Here is a 17,853-nt window from a genome sequence, read left to right on the forward strand (position 1 = left end):
AGTGGTGCTGGCGGTGCTAGTGGCACTAGTGAGCTGGCGGTGCTAGTAGCGCTAGTGGTGCTATTGGGGCTAGTGGCACTGAGGGTGCTAGTGATGCTGGCAGCACTAGTGGCGCTGGCGGCACTAGTGGCGCTAGTGGCACGGGGGGTGCTAGTGGCGCCGGCAGCACCAGAGGTGCCACTGGCACTAGCGGCGAGGCTGCCCGCAGTGCCGCCACACTTCAAGACGCACGCGGTGAACCAGAGCGGCGTGGCGGGCGAGGCGGCGGTGCTGGTGTGCGAGGTGGAGGGCGACCAGCCGCTGCGCGTGTCCTGGACGGCCGTGCGCCACGCCCTCACACCGCTGCACAGCCGCATGGTGGAGCGCGCCACGCCCACGGGCCGTGTGCTGGAGCTGCACCTGGAGCGCCTGGAGCGCCGCGACGCCGGGCCCTACCGCTGCTCCGCCTCCAACGACTTCGGCCAGGACGAGCTGGTGCTCCACCTCGCCGTCAAGGGTGCGTCGCTCTGTTGGAGTGCTGGATAGGAGAACGAAAATAATATACCGTATTTACTCGTGTATAGCGCGCCCTCGTGTATAGTGCCCATCACGATTTTTGCAACAAATTCCAAAGAAATTTTTTTTCCCCCCATAAATAAATTTTAATAAAAATTTGTGGTACCTGTTAAGTAATTACTAATGAAACAAATGATTATTTACATTGATGTGTGGTGATGTGTCAGGAAAATACTTAAATTAAAAATTAAATACTCTTCCATCTGAAAGCGAAACTTTTGTGGCATACTGTACCATCTGAAACGACACGAGCAAGCTAAACTCTGCTGTGTAGACGGAAGATAATGAAGCGCTGTATCGTTACAACTGGTACGAGGGCGGGAGGGAGGGAGGCAGGCAGGAACGGGACTATAACCAAGAAGTAACCTTTACAGTGACAGGATTAAACACCAACACTCCCATCACCGTTGCTAAGATGACTCACCTCGTGCGCGCACGTGTGTGTGAGCGTGTGTGTGTACGAGAGACCAGGTTGTGAGTGTGTGTGTGTGTGAGAGAGAGAGAGAGAGTGTGAAAGAGAGGCCTCGTTGCTTGTGCGTATGTGTGGGGTCACCCATCACCCGGCAGTTAACGTCTACCACTCCTCCCTGCCTCCATCCCTCAACTTTTTTTCCCTGTGTATAGCGCTCATCCTTGATTTTTTCCTTTACTCGAGGGAAAAAAGGGCGCGCTATACACGAGTATATACAGTACGTATTCCACGGCAGCGCTGCCGCTCACCTGTTTGTCGGTCGTGGATGTGTGTGTGAACGCGTGTGCGCAGAGCCGCCCGAGCCGCCTGACCAGGTGGAGGTGGTGGAGGTGGGCAGCCGCTGGCTGAGCGTCGCCTGGGGGCGGCCCTACCCCAGCCACGTGCCCGTGGACCGCTACGTGGTGCAGCACCGTGCCGAGGACGCCCCCGCCTGGGCCAACGCCACGGCGAGCGGCGCGGCGCACTCGCTGCGCATCGAGGGGCTGCAGCCGTCCACACCGTACGCAGTGCGGCTGCTGGCGGGCAACGAGGTGGGCGAGAGCGCGCCCGGCCCCGTCGCCATGGCCATCACGCTGCAGGAAGGTGAGCCACGCCGGCTCCCGGGCCCTCCCTTCGCCTGCAGTGTTAGCTCGTGGCAGGGCCCTCCCATCACGCTGCAGGAAGGTGAGCCACGCCTGCTCCCGGTCGAGCCCTCCCTTCGCCTGCAGTGTTAGCTCGTGGCAGGGCCCTCCCATCACGCTGCAGGAAGGTGAGCGTCAAACATGCAGAAAGAAAAAAATTCACTAAAAGGATGGAAATTTTGTGCACTGCCTTCAGTATATGTTCTTGATTCATGTTAAGTGCCTCCATAATGTAAATCACCCATATTTTGAATGCCATGAGTTTTCTTTCGAGTAACTTCATGAAATAACTACATTGAGCCCATCCGAGTAACTTCATGAAACTACATTGTGTCCATAAGGCCCCACACTAGCTATCCTTCTGCCCCAATGGCAGGGGCATGTGAACTTTGAGGCACTGATGATGATGATTTTTTTGGTCATTAATTCAGTGACAAACATTTCTTTACAGGCAAGCATACCAGTATATTTTTTAAGGAGGCTGTGCATTTGTATGTTAAGAGTCAGTTAAACCAAACGGGAGATTTTCGACGGTATGTCCTTAGGGTGTTCGTGTGCCCCACCTTTACCTTAAAGTGTCAAGCAGTATGTGTGCATTAATATTTTGCAATAATATAGGCAAAGTGATTTTCAGGAGTTGGTTCTTATCATTCAGATAACTTGTAATGCCATATATTATTGTAAAACACCGGATGTAAAATATATCTAGCACAATAATCTGCACTTGTTCGATTAGTTAAGTACTGTATATTCAAGCTTATCTGAATATCTAACTTGGATAGGTACCTGTGCTGTATTATCTTTTTTCAGTTATTTAAATGTTAGGATTTGAAAATACTTATCCTAACATACAGTTAGTTGTGATAAATGTTTTGGCCAAGCAGATGCAAACAGGAACTTTATTTTTATTTTTATTTTTTTTATGAAAATCAGAAGAGGAAGGAGAGACTTCCCACCATTTCTAATTTTGAAATGTTTACACTGGTTTCAGCGCCAAGTGGTCCACCGACAGACGTGTATGCTGAAGCGAAAAGTTCACAGTCGATTCACGTAAGGTGGAAGGCAAGTTCAAAATCATTATTCCTTTAATTTTTTTTTTTTTTTAGAACTTACCAACCATTAAATCTGTAAAATTGTAAGCCATTGCTAATACTAATAGTTGTTCGTACATGAAACTATCATGTAGGTAGCTATCTACACGTTGAGGTGTAGTGAAAATGACAAACTTTGTCTGCAAGTACTTCATTCAAAAAATAAGTCGAAAAAATATATATAAACTACTCGTGGCCTGCACTCTTTACAATGACTACTATATGTCAGAGCTCAACCACTTTTTTTTGTTGCAATTAATAAAGAAAGTATTGTTCATCTAATAGTGAGCCTCAGGATAACGTTCATTTGAACCAAGTTCTTCAACCGCTGCAAAACTTATGACTGTTGTAAAACGATTTCATTTAAATAATTCGGGTTGTAACACCATTACATCCTTTGCATTTTTCTGACACATGCTCTGGCTAATAATTTCAAAGAAAACATTTAACGACAACGGCAAGTTATTCCGAGATCGTAGGAATTGGTTCAAATATTTAATTTCTAGGCTGCCAGTGTTATATCTTAAAATATTCAGTAGTTGCAATAAAAAAATGTTTTGTCATCTCTACCTTGGGAGATGTATGGCATGTCGGTGCGTGAGGCGTGTGTGGGATTGCCACAGCCGCCTCGCGCCAGCCACCCCCGGGAGGAGGTGCAGGGCTACCAGGTGCTGTACCGCGAGGCGGCCGGCGCCGGCGACTCCCCCCAGAGGCTGCACGTGAAGGGTCGCAGCCAGCTGCAGGCCATGCTCACGGGCCTGCGCCAGTTCTGCCGCTACGAGGTCGCCGTGCAGGCCGCCAACGCGGTGGGCGCCGGCCCCCTCTCGCCGCCCCTGCACGTCACCACTCTGGATGGCGGTGGGTCCTCCCTCCTACGCCATCGCTATCCACTGTGCCGTGCCGAAAACCTTTACAAATGAGTCAAGTGTGCAGTCTTTCAAGCATGTATGGAGCTGAAGTGAGGCGTCAAAGAATAAAATGCGGGTTTACAAATTTCTGCTGGAAATTGAAGTTTTGGTCACTTCCAGCAAACATTAGTCTACTTTTTTATTTTGGGACTTCTTAACTTTCACGATCTGTAAACATCAATGTGAAAAATTATCTTCGGCTTTTAGTTTGATGCTAACGATGGTGATATTTGAAGCACTGCCTTTTTTTTTTTTCTAAAAATATTTTTCTTGTTTTCATTTGAAATCTTAGTGTTTCAGTTCTGCAAAATGTGTATTCAACACTCGATAATTTTACTTACTGTTTGATGATTGATCAGTAAAGGTGATTGGTGCGCACATTGAAGCCAGACACACAGCCAGTAATAGTTATTCTTACATTGGTACACCTGCACTGGCTGGAGGGCTTCAAGCGGACCGACGTGCTTGCAGTCCCTGACCGGCCACCGCAAGACGTGCAGTGCAGCGCGCTGTCGTCCCAGAGCCTGCGCGTGCGGTGGGACCCTCCGCCGCCGGACCACCAGAACGGCATCGTCGTGGGCTACAAGGTTGTCTACCGCCACACCGACCCTGTGCACGGTAAACTTTGTGTAGTGATAGTTACATTGAGGCCACAAATTTGGTAATAGGAGTTAATGCATTTACACTCAAGTGTCGAACTTAGCCATTAAACTAAAAATACCACATTTAGTCGAGAACTGGTAATGTTACAATAACAAATTTTTTATTTCACAAGAAAAAGCACTTTTACTTAATTTTTAAAAATATTTCACAATATAAATCCAATTACTCATAAATATTTTTTTTTTGAATGACTAAGCTTCAATAAAATCAAAATTTATAAAATATTAACAATTTTTTTTTTATTTAGCACCACCTTCAGCTCACATAGGTACATGTAAAAATAATATAGCAGGGGCGATTCTCTATGCAAGCAATTGTATTACTACAAGATCCTTATGAATTTTGGCCTTTTTTTCTCTCTGCTCTTCCTCTTTCTTTTTTTTAGTACTGGAGGTGATAAAATTATTTCAGAGTAGCAGCACATATAGCCTTGAATGTTCTGCCAGGGATGTACCGTGAAGCTGAGGTAAAGAAGACCACCAACCTGGAGACGAACCTGCACGGACTGTCCAAGTTCAGCAACTACAGCGTCCGGGTGCTGGCCTTCACGGTGGCCGGCGAGGGAGTGCGGTCGGAGCCCGTCCACTGCACCACCGAGGAGGACTGTGAGCACTGGCGCCAGATCCCTCTCACATGACGCGTTTCCTGGATTGCTTATTGTATATGACTTCAATTAGTATAATGCTTTATCTATTATATGCTTATAAATGTTGCCGTCGTCCGGGGTCTCGGGCTCGAGTCCCGGTGCGGCTCCTAGCGGGAATGGCTGTTGTGAATGTAATGTTTCCGGGTGGGAGCCAGACTAGCTCTGGTTCTAGTCGATAGGTGGGTCGTGGGGTCGATTGCCCTGCGTGGCCCACTAGGACCGTCGGCGATGTTGCGTGGGTTTAAGGAATTCCCTACTCGGCGGTGGTTGGGAATCGTAGGGTTAAGTAATCATAGCTGGAGTGAGACAATAAATGATGTGCGTCATTTATTCAGGTGACTGTGGTTTGGGTGTAACGCAGTTGGTTACACACCACGTCGTACAACAGGTGACGTCACAAAATACAAAAACTACACAATTACACAAAAATGAGTCTGAAAGTTACTTAATAAAATGTGGCACAAGTTTACAAAAGAAATGTTACACGAGGGTGCGTTACACAGGTTTATGAATGTTACGTGGAGATGCGTTGCACAAGTTTATGAATGTTACGTGGAGGTGCGTTGCACAAGTTTACAAACGGAAACGATCAGTTTCACGGCGCCGTACAAAGTCACTAAATATTACGTATTAGCGTGGCACTAGGCGTTTCTGAGCCTGGTTACTCACACGAGGGGTGAGGGTGATTGGAGGCGGCCAATCCCGTAAGTCTACGTATCGAGGCAGTGCTCGCATCCACGGCAGTGGAGCGCGGACCGCAGATAAATTCGTTCAAAGTTTCCTTACGGGGTGGTGTCAGCGCTGGAGCGACTGATTTTAACTTAAGTTCTGTTCCTCGGGAGACGGCCCGTGCCGGATGCTGAACCTACCCCGCGGACCAATTGTGGTGCAGGGGGTTTTTCAAGTTATGCGGCCGGATTAAGTCCTGGACCGAAAATTGGACCGGGTACGCACGGAGAGATTAGTAAAAAAGAGGTTTTAAGAAGTGACTATATTTACCAGAAGTGAACTCGGTGTGGACAAAGGATGATGTCTCTCCGTGGGACGTGCGTCCGCCCCGGTCCACGAGTCGCGCTGTATTGGCATCATGTCATGGCGTCCGGCCGAGGCTCGGTGGCCCTCGCGCCAGGGTTGACCTCATTACGTTAGTTTCCAATATGACATGTTAAATAAGAGAATTTAAGGGCGTTAAATTCTTACATTAATTATTAAAGCTGAATCAAGATCATTCGTCCCTTCTACAAATTGAAGTTATTATGTTTAGGAATTATTTCATTTAAATTTTACGTCACACCAGCGACTGTTCGTCTCTTGCCGGATTGCTCTGGTGGGAGTAATAACGTAACACGAGGGATGAATAATTATGTCATATGGTTTCATTGACTAATTCAGGCAGAAGGCCGCCAGGGGAACACTCACACACGTATCGACGTATTACACACGTGAGTGCCCGGGCACTCCTACGTCGCACTTTCGTTAACCAACTTTAAATTAATACGTAATACTGTTTAAAGATCTGTGTTTTTTTTTATAACGTGGTTGGTTGAAATGACGGTCTGTTTATTTGGGGGGGGTGGGGGGGGGGGCGGGTTCTACCTTGGTTGCTGGTGGCTCGCCTGACTCGAGTGGGCCATGGCTAGGGGCGCGTTCCGTTAGCGGGGTTGAGTACTGGCGGTTGCAGGTCGGGCTTTAGGGTGGCCTTCGGTCGGACGACGTCAATGTGTAATAATATGCCATTTTTTTTATTCTAACTTACAACAAGAAACCGTTCACACTCGTTCATTGGTACGGATTCATACGAAATACTAAAGTGAAATTACAAAATGAATTTGATAAAGTAGTTAATAACACATAGGCTACCTTTAAATCACTATCACTACCGCTGCCAAACCGAAACAATCATTGCTGTCAAAATATGGTTCTAGTTCATTATCTTCGTCTCTCACATTGGAAAGGCTTTCAAATACTTTTGGAATTAAATCTGCTACTATTTTTGTATTTTAATCTAGGGCGGGCTCTTTCTTCCGCCAGTTTTGATCATTGCTCGTTTCTGCTTAGAAACACATTTCTTAGCTTTTGCTTTCAAATCCTTCCACAGGTTTTTTTTAACTGGGCTTGAGATTCTAGAAGCCTATGATAGAATGTTTTAGAAGTTGCTCATTTGTAGTCCAAACAATCGATACACAGGCGAGTTTTCCGGCAGTTTTTTCTTCTTACTGAGATCTCAGTTGGTACCTCTGAGTTTTGGTTAGAGTTTGCCTGCACCCAGCAGTAGCCTGTCTATGACATGTGTTAATCCCCAAATGTTATCGAATGTTATGTACACATGGTAACAACAGGTAAGGTTATGTGTTTTTCACAATGTCCGTTATGTTTTTTTCCAATGTAGAATTTAAATATTAAACGTCTCGTGACCAAACATACGGTCACATCGTAACTAGTTGAGGTTTGTAGATAACTTTCTGGTAACTTGCTAGAAAATTTTCCCAAACAATACTTTCCCACAAAACTTAAATCTTCGGTAATAGTAAATACTGTACAGAAATGTAAGCCAACAGTGTTGATGAACTCCGAGTGATTCGACAGGCAAGGTAAACGGTCGGAATACACCCCAAAAAAATTTCAACAAGAGCGGAAGTAGAATGCCGGATTCAATAAAGCCCTCTGGTACTTCCTGCTGTCATTAAAATGTTTTAAATAGCTTTTATTATTATTTGTTTTTTTTACAATTCAATATAAAGTGGTTTAATATCATTACAGTAAAACTCCTATTTAGTGAGCCTCTTTATAACAAAAACCTCATTGAAACAAAATGCTTGCTCCCAGCCACAACTGTATCGGATTTCCAGGCATTTTCACATCTGTCCAGGGCCGGTCAGGTGCCTAGAGCCTATCATTTTACTACCAATGCACCTGTAATATCAACATTTTTAATGGTTAAATATCAAAGCCATCGTCAAAATTCTACTTCCCAAGTTCCAGGGTGGATTATAAATGGTACTTTAAAGAGTTAATGTGTAAGTGTCCCAAAACCGTGACGAGGCACCTCTCCTAAATACCTGGCCCGCCACTGCCTCCGGGAGACACACAGCTTTCTTCTCTTTCAGAGGCAGATTCTTTTATAACAAAGGGACAGTGGTGTCAATTCATGGGTATCATTTTCCTTTAAAATATCTAGCTGAAATCAGTGATGTGAATGACAGAGCAAACAAATGTTTCAAACATTAAATGAGAAACAATAGCATTTAAGAAAATTAATATTTTAATATTCACAAAAAAAACTACCATTGCAGAAAAATAAGGTAAATCTGTATTGTACGGATTAGCGCCAAAAAAAATCGTACAAATATGAAATAACTTTCATTATATGCTATCTTACGTCCTCTTTTCAGAACCGCCTGCGGAGATTAAAAATTCCAATTACTTTTGGAGATATCGAATTTTTTAATATTCATTTTTGGGCGATTTTTTTAAAAAAACTTTTAAAAATCCGAAAATACCTTTATTCTGTGCTCTTTAACTTCCTCTTTTCATTAAACCCGGCGGAGATCAGAAATTCCAAATACTTTAGGAGATATGGAATTTTTTAATTTTCATGTTGTGCACTGATGCGGCGTTTGAGCGGGAAGCCTACGATTCACACATCCTTCTGGACATACCCGAATACTCACGTTAGCAAGCCTTCTTTTCTTAAAATTAGCAAGAAGTAATTAAAAATACTTTAAAACACTGTGGATGGTTGGTTATATTAGGTAAGTATAGCTACATTAAAAAAACTGTAAAATCATGTTATGGTTGCTTAGCAAATAACTTTTTAATATGTAGCTATCCAGCGCTAGGAAACCGTTTACATGATTTCACAGTATTTTTAATGTAGCTATCCTAACCAAATCAACCATCCACAATGTTTTGAAGTATTTATAATGTAGCTAACATAACCTAATTGACCATTAGTTTTCATGAGTTGCATATTTATTTACAATAAACAAAAAAAAAACCGAAGATGCACGATCGGGCGTTTGCCTCTCGTCTGTTGAAAGAAGGCTTGCCAACGTGAGTATTCGGGTATGTCCAGAAGGATGAGTGAATCGTAGGCTTCCCGCGTTTCCACCATTGTTGCTTGTTTACAAGTATGATTTTTTTTTTTTACATCACGTAAAAAGAAAATTACGTGAGTTCCTACTGTTCATTCTTTTTCCCGGTTTGTTAGGTCAGGTCAGCTACATTATAAATACTTTAAAACTAAACAACCATTAAAATTAATTTTATTATATTTAATGTCCGTTCAGTTTCAAAGTATTTATACTGTAGCTGACCTGACCTAATCTACCTTTGTCCCGTTTTGTTATGTCAGGTCAGTTACATTATAAATACTTAAAACTATACAAGTAAAATTAATTAATATTATTTTTAATTTCCGTTTATTTTGAAGTATTTATCATGTAACTAACCTTACCTAATGGAAATTTTCTGTTATTTAGGCATTCACGCACACACGGCAAAAAATAAAATGGCGTCTGTTGAATGATTATATAGGGCTTGTATTGCAAAATAAGAACGGCGATTATTTACTTGGGCGGTATTTCCGAAAAAAAATGTTAAAAATCCGAAAATACCTTTATTTTATGCTCTTCAACTTCCTCTTTTCATTAAAATCGGCGGAGATTAGAAATTCCAAATACTTTAGGAGATATCGAATTTTTAAATTTCTTCATATGTAGTTGAGCGGTATTTGCGAAACAAAATGTTAAAAATCCGAAAATACCTTTATTATATGCTCTTCAAATTCCTCTTTTCATTAAAAGCGGCGGATATTAGAAATTCCAAATACTTTAGGAGATATCGAATTTTTAAATTTCAGCACAAAACCAGCGCATTCCTGTGGCGTGCGTGCACCATTGTTTCTTGTTTACGTACGAGTATCTATTTTTTTTTATTGGATAATGATGTCACGTGATTGTTCGTGATAGGCCAGAATTCAAATGAACTAATACGTGATTATTACTAATACGTGATTATTACCGCCTCCAATTTAGGTGAGTTTTTAACGTTTCTAATTTTAAAGTCTTATTTGTTATTTTGATATTGTTGCGCAAGTAATAAGTAACAAAAAAAATTTACGTGAGTTGTTACTGTACATCCTTTGTTACGGGTTTGTTAGGTAAGGTCAGTTACATTATAAATAATTTAAAACTAAAGAATAATTAAAATTAATTCACATTATTTTTGATATCACCTTAGTTTGAAAGTATTTATAATGTAACTGACCTGACCTAATCGACCATTTTAGTTTACTGTTCACCCTTTGTCCGGGTTTGTTAGGTCAGGTCAGTTACATTATAAATATTTTAAAACTAAACAGCCATTAAAATTAATTCACAAAATAATTTTTAATGTCGGCTTAGTTTGAAAGTATTAATAATGTAACTGACCTGACCTAATCAACCATTTTATTAATTACGCATTCACGATTCACGTATTCACGAACACACGGCAAAATAACAAAAATGGCGCCGCTGGAATGGTTCCACAGGTCTTGTATTGCAAAATTAAAAAATTCGATATCTCCTAAAGTATTTGGAATTTCTTATCTCCGCCGCTTTTAATGAAAAGAGGAAGTTGAAGAGCATATGATACAGCTATTTTCGGATTTTTAACATTTATTTTCGGAAATACAGCTCAACTACATATGATGAAATTTAAAAATTCGATATCTCCTAAAGTATTTGGAATTTCTTACCTCCGCCACTTTTAATGAAAAGAGGAAGTTGAAGAGCATAAAATAAAGGTATTTTCGGATTTTTAACATTTTTTTTCGTAAATACCGCCCAAGTAAATATTTACCCGAATATGGATAGAATACTTCTATAAATTCTTTAATTTGAGCTCTAAATTGATATAACAAATGCACTACAATTTTTGCACTCAAAATTTAATGATTTGTGTACAGGAATAGTGGAAGATCCGATACTGAAAACTTACTACTCTTACTACTCTTGTTTAATTACATCCCTTTATAAATAACTCCGTTATATCAAACATACAAAATTCCAGTCCCGTCAGTTTTGCCTTGGAGAGGTTTTACTGTGTTAGGAAAAGAACAAACCTAACGACAATTCTTTGCTATTTCATTAAACTGCATTTACAAGGTCATGTGTCACGTGTTTGTTTTCCCCGCCAAATACATTTTGCTCGGGTGATGCAGTGCCGGGACCACCGGAGCAGATAAAGGCGCTGGCGATGACATCAGACAGCATTCTCGTGGCGTGGACGCGACCTGTGGACCCCAACGGAAACATCGTCAAGTACTATGTCTACATCCACGCCAAGCAAGATGGAAATAATGTAAGGAAAAGAAACAAAATCCTTGCCACCCGAGTACCTAGTGCTGTAAATTGATTGGCTGATGGTAATTTAATATTTCCTCTTCTTAAGTCTTGAATTCTTTCTCTAATTACCTCTTGACGAAATTAACTATTTTTTACTATTATGCTTAAAAAATTCACAAATAAAATCTTGTATTTGATTTATAAATCAATCAGGATTCCTAAGACAACGAATATCTGGCATATAAGGGCGAACTCATGGAATTGAAAAGGTGTCTTCAAAACCTTGAGAACACAAGGAAATTGCCAAACTGAATTAGTAATTTTCTATATCGTATGTGGTTAAAAACCCATCCATTTTCATCATTAATTAAATCTAAGAGAATTAATCATTGAATTAAATGTGTTTTTATTAAATTAATAGAAGAATGATCAAATTCACATGCTCACTATCTGTAACATTTTGTTTCAATTTTTTTTAATAAAGTAATTTTTTATTGCAGACGGGCAACTTTGTTGCATAGATTTGAAGGAAGTGATAGTTCAAATGGTGTATTGTACGTGATCCTATTATCATTTTGATATGATTTGTGTGGTTAAAGTGTGTTTCGATAACTATTTGTAGTTTAATATATTTATGTTATAATAAAATGTGAAGTCATAAAAAGGGGAACGACCAGCTGCGAAGGCCCGACAGTCTGGCGATCACGCACTTCGTTGCTTAAACGTTGGCAAGCTTGCATACCAACCGTGTGAGCAAATATAATTTAACCAGGAGATATTTAAAAGAATAAATAAACCAATTTTATTTCCTAAATCATTGAAAACTTAAAATATTTTAAATGTCAAATCATATTTTATCTTTTAAAAATTAAAGATTCAAAAAATTTAATTTGGTTAAAATAAATAACCAACTTCGTAAAAAAATTACATCTTTTAAGAAGGTTACCAAGGGGACTGGTAATAAAGCTCCAGGATAAGGGTTTCAAAATACAACTTAGTTTTTTTTCTGAATACTGTTCTGTTTCATTAGAGTCGTGTTATTTTCAGGATACTCCCCCACCAACTTATTTATTCAATGTTCCTCTTATCTTACTAACCTTATAGTCTGAAGTCCTTAGTTGCCATGTTGTAATCACATGGTTTGATCCAGCACACCACGTGACTCGGACCCCCATGAGCACTGAGTGAAGTGGTTGAAGTGCCCACTATAATCTAGACCAGACTGTTAAGGAGGGGGGAGGGGAATTTCGAAGAAACTAAAGAACTGTCAAGAATGTTTATAAATGGTCCAAAAATAATTTAAAAGTTCTGGAATTCACGAGAATTTTTAATTTTAATCAGTCTATTGCTAGCTTGCATTTTCTGCCTCAATTTTAATTTACAGTTTTATATTTGATATAAATAGTTGGAGACTATCTACTTAAAACAAGTGGAAATTATCTCTAAAAATATGTTTTACTTTGTATACAGAAATTGGCATGTTCTTGCGAATATAAAATATATAATATGTTTATTTTACTTATTATTTATCAGAATACTGACATATAAAAAGTACTATCAAAAATGTATTTAAAGTTCCTGAAAAAGTTTTAAAATTAGTGTATCAGGTAATTTTATATTTACAGTAGATAGTCTATAAACTAAAATAAAAAACTAAATGATCCTTATGTCGATGATAAGTTAAGTTCTGTTTAATTAATACCATTTCTTGTGCCTCAACTCCCAGGATGTGCAAACGGATGCAGTGTTTGGCGACGCGAAGCTCATCTATGAGGCCCGCAGGCTGAAGGAGTTCCAGCGATACGAGTTCTGGGTGACAGCCGCTACCGTCGTTGGAGAAGGCCCTAGCAGTGCCAAAGTCACCCAGTCTCCCGTGTCCAGAGGTAACTTCATTTCCAGCCTCCCGTGTCCAGAGGTAACTTCATTCTCAGTCTCCCGTGTCCAGAGGTAACTTCATTTCCAGCCTCCCGTGTCCAGAGGTAACTTCATTTCCAGCCTCCCGTGTCCAGAGGTAACTTCATTTCCAGCCTCCCGTGTCCAGAGGTAACTTCATTTCCAGCATCCCGTGCCCAGAGGTAACTTCATTTCCAGCCTCCCGTGCCCAGAAGTAACTTCATTCCCAGCCTCCCGTGCCCAGAAGTAACTTCATTCTCAGTCTCCCGTGTCCAGAGGTAACTTCATTTCCAGCCTCCCGTGCCCAGAAGTAACTTCATTCTCAGTCTCCCGTGTCCAGAGGTAACTTCATTCCCAGTCTCCCGTGTCCAGAGGTAACTTTATTCCCAGTCTCCCGTGTCTAGAGGTAACTTCATTCCCAGTCTTTCGTGTCTAGAGGTAACTTCATTCCAGCCTCCCATGCCCAAAAGTAACTTCATTCCCAGTCTCCCGTGTCTAGAGGTAACTTCATTCCCAGTCTCCCGTGTCCAGAGGTAACCTCATTCCCAGCCTCCTGTACCCAGTGGTAACTTCTAGGCATATGCGAATACTGTTTTTATGCAATTTGAATTTTGAATCAATGATTATAAAATTCATGAGTATTGATTATTTTTCTAATCAAATTTTAAAATCTAGTAAAACTTATTTATTCCACTTTATATGAGTCTAAGAGAAATTGAACTAAAATACAGTGAAATAAAAAAGGAAGGAATATATAAAGAATCATTATAAACAGTTTTATATCCAAGAAAAAACCACTGGCAATAAATGTTTGGAAAAGGCTTGTCGGTCCAACTGCCTGCTGCCTCTCGAACAGACTGCGTGTGGGGTGAGGCAAGAGCGCTGTGTTGCAGTGCCGGCGAGGATAGCGTCCTTCTCGCGCCGCGTGGTGGTGGGCTCGGGCGGTGCGGTGGAGCTGCCCTGCCGCGCCGTGGGGCTGCCGGCGCCGACCCGCCGGTGGCGCGGGCCCGGCGGCGCTGCAGGGCGCCACCCGGCGCGGCCCGACCACGCCCTGCGGCTGGAGCGGCTCCGGCCGGCCGACGCGGGCAACTACACCTGCGCGGCGGAGAACGTGTTCGGGCGCGACGAGGTGGCGTACCAGCTGGTGGTGCAGGTGGCGCCCGGTGCGCCGCAGCTGGGCGTGGCGGCCGGTGGCGCCCGCAGCCTGGCGCTGGCGTGGCGCGCGCCTGACACGGGCGGCAGCCCCATCACAGGTACCTCCCTCGCTGCCCGCCACTCAACCACCCATTACACCGTTACCAAATGACGAACGAATTAGATCTTTTTTCACAAACTTGGACATAATGTTTAAAAGCAGTGAATTTAGAGATTCAAAAAGAAAAGGTGCCATGGGTGCATCTGACTGAAAGTCAGTCAAGAATGGCTCAATAGTTGCAGCAAGGGAATTAAAAAATGCTAATTTAGGAAGCAATAGCTTATCCTTCATTGCTTCACACACAACTAAAAAACTGTTGCAATGAGGAGCTTTCAGTTTTGAGATTTCCTCTACATATCTCTGAACAAATGGATGAATTGTCATAACCCTTTCAGCGACTTTCGCATTTTCTAGCCATCGTACTGGGCAAAACTTTAAAGGAAAAGATGTTGAACCTAACAAAGTGATATAATCACTTCTTCGTGAGGGAACATTTTTAAATAAATAATATAATGCTCTTAAAAACTCCATCACTTTCCAAACAATAAAACATGAATCTGCATCTGGGGCTTCTACATTGCACGGAACTGTAACAAAATGAATTTCACGGTTACAAAATAAAAATTTCCAAGAACGTGGTCGGGATTCGTACATTAAATAAAAATAAACCACGAAGTAGTGATGGAACACTATATAATCTTGTACTTGAAACAGTTTTTTAACGCATTTAAAATTGTGAACAATCATGGCGACCTCTTCAGCTTCTATTGTTCGCATGGAGTAACATAAACGGAGCTGATCCTTATGGATCTGTGTCCGCATGTGTGTCATTGTTGATACTTTGTTCCTTGCAATCCGGTTACGTTAACGTGATCGGTCTCCTCTACAGTGTCATTGCAGAATGGGTTACTGATTCTAAAAAAAAAAACCAGTAACGGAATTACTACTAAAAGTTATTTATGTGTAATGGGGAAAAATAAAACTTTAATTACATTTTGGCGATATATCAATGACAGACTGAATTGAATAAAATCCTGTTTGGGTTGAACTCTTATTATTGGGTGTGCTACAAAAACGAATTAATCCCCCTGGAGAGTTGTGAATCCAAGCATGTTTTTAAAGACTATATTTTCAAAAAGTATTATATTTTGGTTCTTAATTTAACTTTTAGTAATTATATTGCTTTTAGACATGTGTAAATTTTAAACTATATAATAAATGTTTTACTCATTACTAAAATGATCGTTGCTCAGTTATTTTGTAGTCATTTATTATGTGTAGCTAACCTGTATTACATTTGTTTTACGTGTGTTTTATTGCTTGCATAAATGTAATTTTTAATGGGTATGCCTGGGAGTTGGCAGCACTGCAAGAAGAGTAGCGACTTTTGGGAAAAAAGGCATACATTAACTAAAGTGTGAGGTTTTCTAGGTTATGTTAGGTGCATTAGGAATGTGTATTTAAAAAGTTTAGTGAAAGTTCTTTACTCCAGCATTCTTTGGTCCAGCACATTCTTTAATCAGGCACCAATAGAACCACTTGCCTTCAGATTTTTTGGGATGGATTCCTGCAGTTGAAGTTGGCTGGCATGGTCATTTATGTGCTGCCGGCGATTATAGTCCGCTCAGAGTTTATGAATACTCTCAGCTTTCATTTCAGTACAGTGTACACTTAATGTGATACCATAATTATTTCTTAAAGAAGACTAATGCCCAGATGTATTTTTTTTAATCGTTGAAGCAGCTTGTTAAAGTCATTGTTACGACCTATCTAGGGAGTACCGGGTTCGTAACGGATAGCCCAATTACTACTGTTTTATCAACCACCAATATTTACATTACTAATAAGTAATAGTAAATAAATGTCCGATCACCACTCACTGGCACTTAAAAATGTTTGTTCGGAAGTCACTCAATGTCTGTCAAGTGCCGCAGTTCGTACTCCTCACTGGAGCTAGGCTCGACAGTGGTTCGTCCCTTACCTCGCGCCTGTCCACACACCTAGTCCCGCGCCACTCAGTCACACTCTCTCAATCCCGTCGCACCGCATTGCTCCACTCTTGGGGGTCTCTCACCCTCCTCGCCGATCTCGCACTTCTCTTCAATAGCAGAACTCGCTCGGAACTCACGCGGAGGCCAGCCTCGCTGCTCAAGTACTAGTGGGTTGTCTTTCCAGTACGAGAGCCTCTGTGATGAGGCGCGATATCCCGTGTTAAAATGTGTAGAAATAGACCTTAAATAATAGTAATGACAAGACAATTAAAAATAAAATAATAATTCAACATGAAGATAGATCTTCATTCCCTAAATCATTTATTCTTTTGTTATATCATTTATTATATAATTCATTCTATCTTTCGTTCTGATCGAAAACATTGTTTTGGACATACGCCATTGCCAATTTTCACTGTATTTTAAAGATAAAACCCGAAGAACGGAGAAGGAAGATGAATACACAAACAAACAAAAAAACAAGCCAAAATCAGCTAATATTAAATGCAAAGACAGCACTGAGAATTCCGTAGAAGGAATTAGAACACAGCATCGACGTGCAATTATCGTACACATCAAGGAAGTTAACATAAAATATTTCTAAAAATGCTCCTACTGTGTTGGCTATTTGCTGGGAATAATTATGTAATGGCAATGTATATAGCAACTATGTTTAAAATATTCACTGTGTATGATATGTGATCTGGCCATGGCAAATATTCGTGCTGTGAAGAGAGGGAAAAAACAAATCAAACTACATGGGGTGACATTCGATGCCTGGACAGAAAAAAATTTTAATATACTTCACACAGAACCTAATATTTTTTTTTCCCCCATAGTATATGCTGCTTTATGGGCCAAAAGTAAATGCAGACAAACAACTCTGGGTTGAGCGTAGAGACGGACAGAAGCACCTGGGAAACGCACCGGGGCGGTGGTGACGCAGGGTACGTGCTGCGGTACCGCCACGCCGCCGGCGACTGGCAGGAAGCGCTCCTCGACGCGGAGCACACCTCGCACCGCCTGGAGGGGCTGCTGTGTGGCTCCACCTACCACGCCACGCTGGCCGCCAGCAACGCAGTGGGCACTGGGGAGCCCAGCCCGGTCGTCACCGCCACCACCCAGGGCGGAGGTGAGCCCCTCACCATGCATAACACATGCTCAATACCCTTTTACCGAACAAGTAGGATCCAAGCTTATTTTTTCCAGTACATGTGGGCCCACCCAACAGGTAGCGTCGCATGTTGCGCAAAACATAGTTTCAGTTTCCACGATAAAATTCGCACTTAGGTTTTTATTATTATTATTATTATTATTATTATTATTATTAAAATTTGTGACATGCACACCAACAGCCGAAGCTTTAGAGGTGTGCACAGAACAAGTAATACAAACACGACACATACAAACGAATAAATACAACATAAACAGGATAATAAAAGACGACACATACAAGCGAATAAATACAACCTACACAGGAAAATAAAGGA

The 17,853-nt window shown here is 41.5% G+C and overlaps 1 protein-coding gene across 1 annotated transcript in view; it reads left to right on the forward strand.

Moving 5' to 3' along the window:
* LOC134536491 (cell adhesion molecule Dscam2-like) overlaps window positions 1–17,853 on the forward strand; it is a 160,424-nt gene that overhangs the window by 101,592 nt on the left and 40,979 nt on the right. Inside the window, exons 18-26 of the mRNA XM_063376213.1 lie at window positions 167–496; window positions 1,319–1,710; window positions 3,362–3,596; window positions 4,118–4,264; window positions 4,756–4,914; window positions 11,161–11,300; window positions 13,011–13,167; window positions 14,071–14,430; window positions 17,310–17,495. Coding sequence (XP_063232283.1) covers window positions 167–496; window positions 1,319–1,710; window positions 3,362–3,596; window positions 4,118–4,264; window positions 4,756–4,914; window positions 11,161–11,300; window positions 13,011–13,167; window positions 14,071–14,430; window positions 17,310–17,495 — 2,106 coding nt within the window. The remainder of the gene's footprint in view (window positions 1–166; window positions 497–1,318; window positions 1,711–3,361; window positions 3,597–4,117; window positions 4,265–4,755; window positions 4,915–11,160; window positions 11,301–13,010; window positions 13,168–14,070; window positions 14,431–17,309; window positions 17,496–17,853) is intronic.

This window comes from Bacillus rossius, chromosome 11 (assembly GCF_032445375.1).
Source record: "Bacillus rossius redtenbacheri isolate Brsri chromosome 11, Brsri_v3, whole genome shotgun sequence".
Classification (NCBI taxonomy): Eukaryota; Metazoa; Arthropoda; class Insecta; order Phasmatodea; family Bacillidae; genus Bacillus; species Bacillus rossius.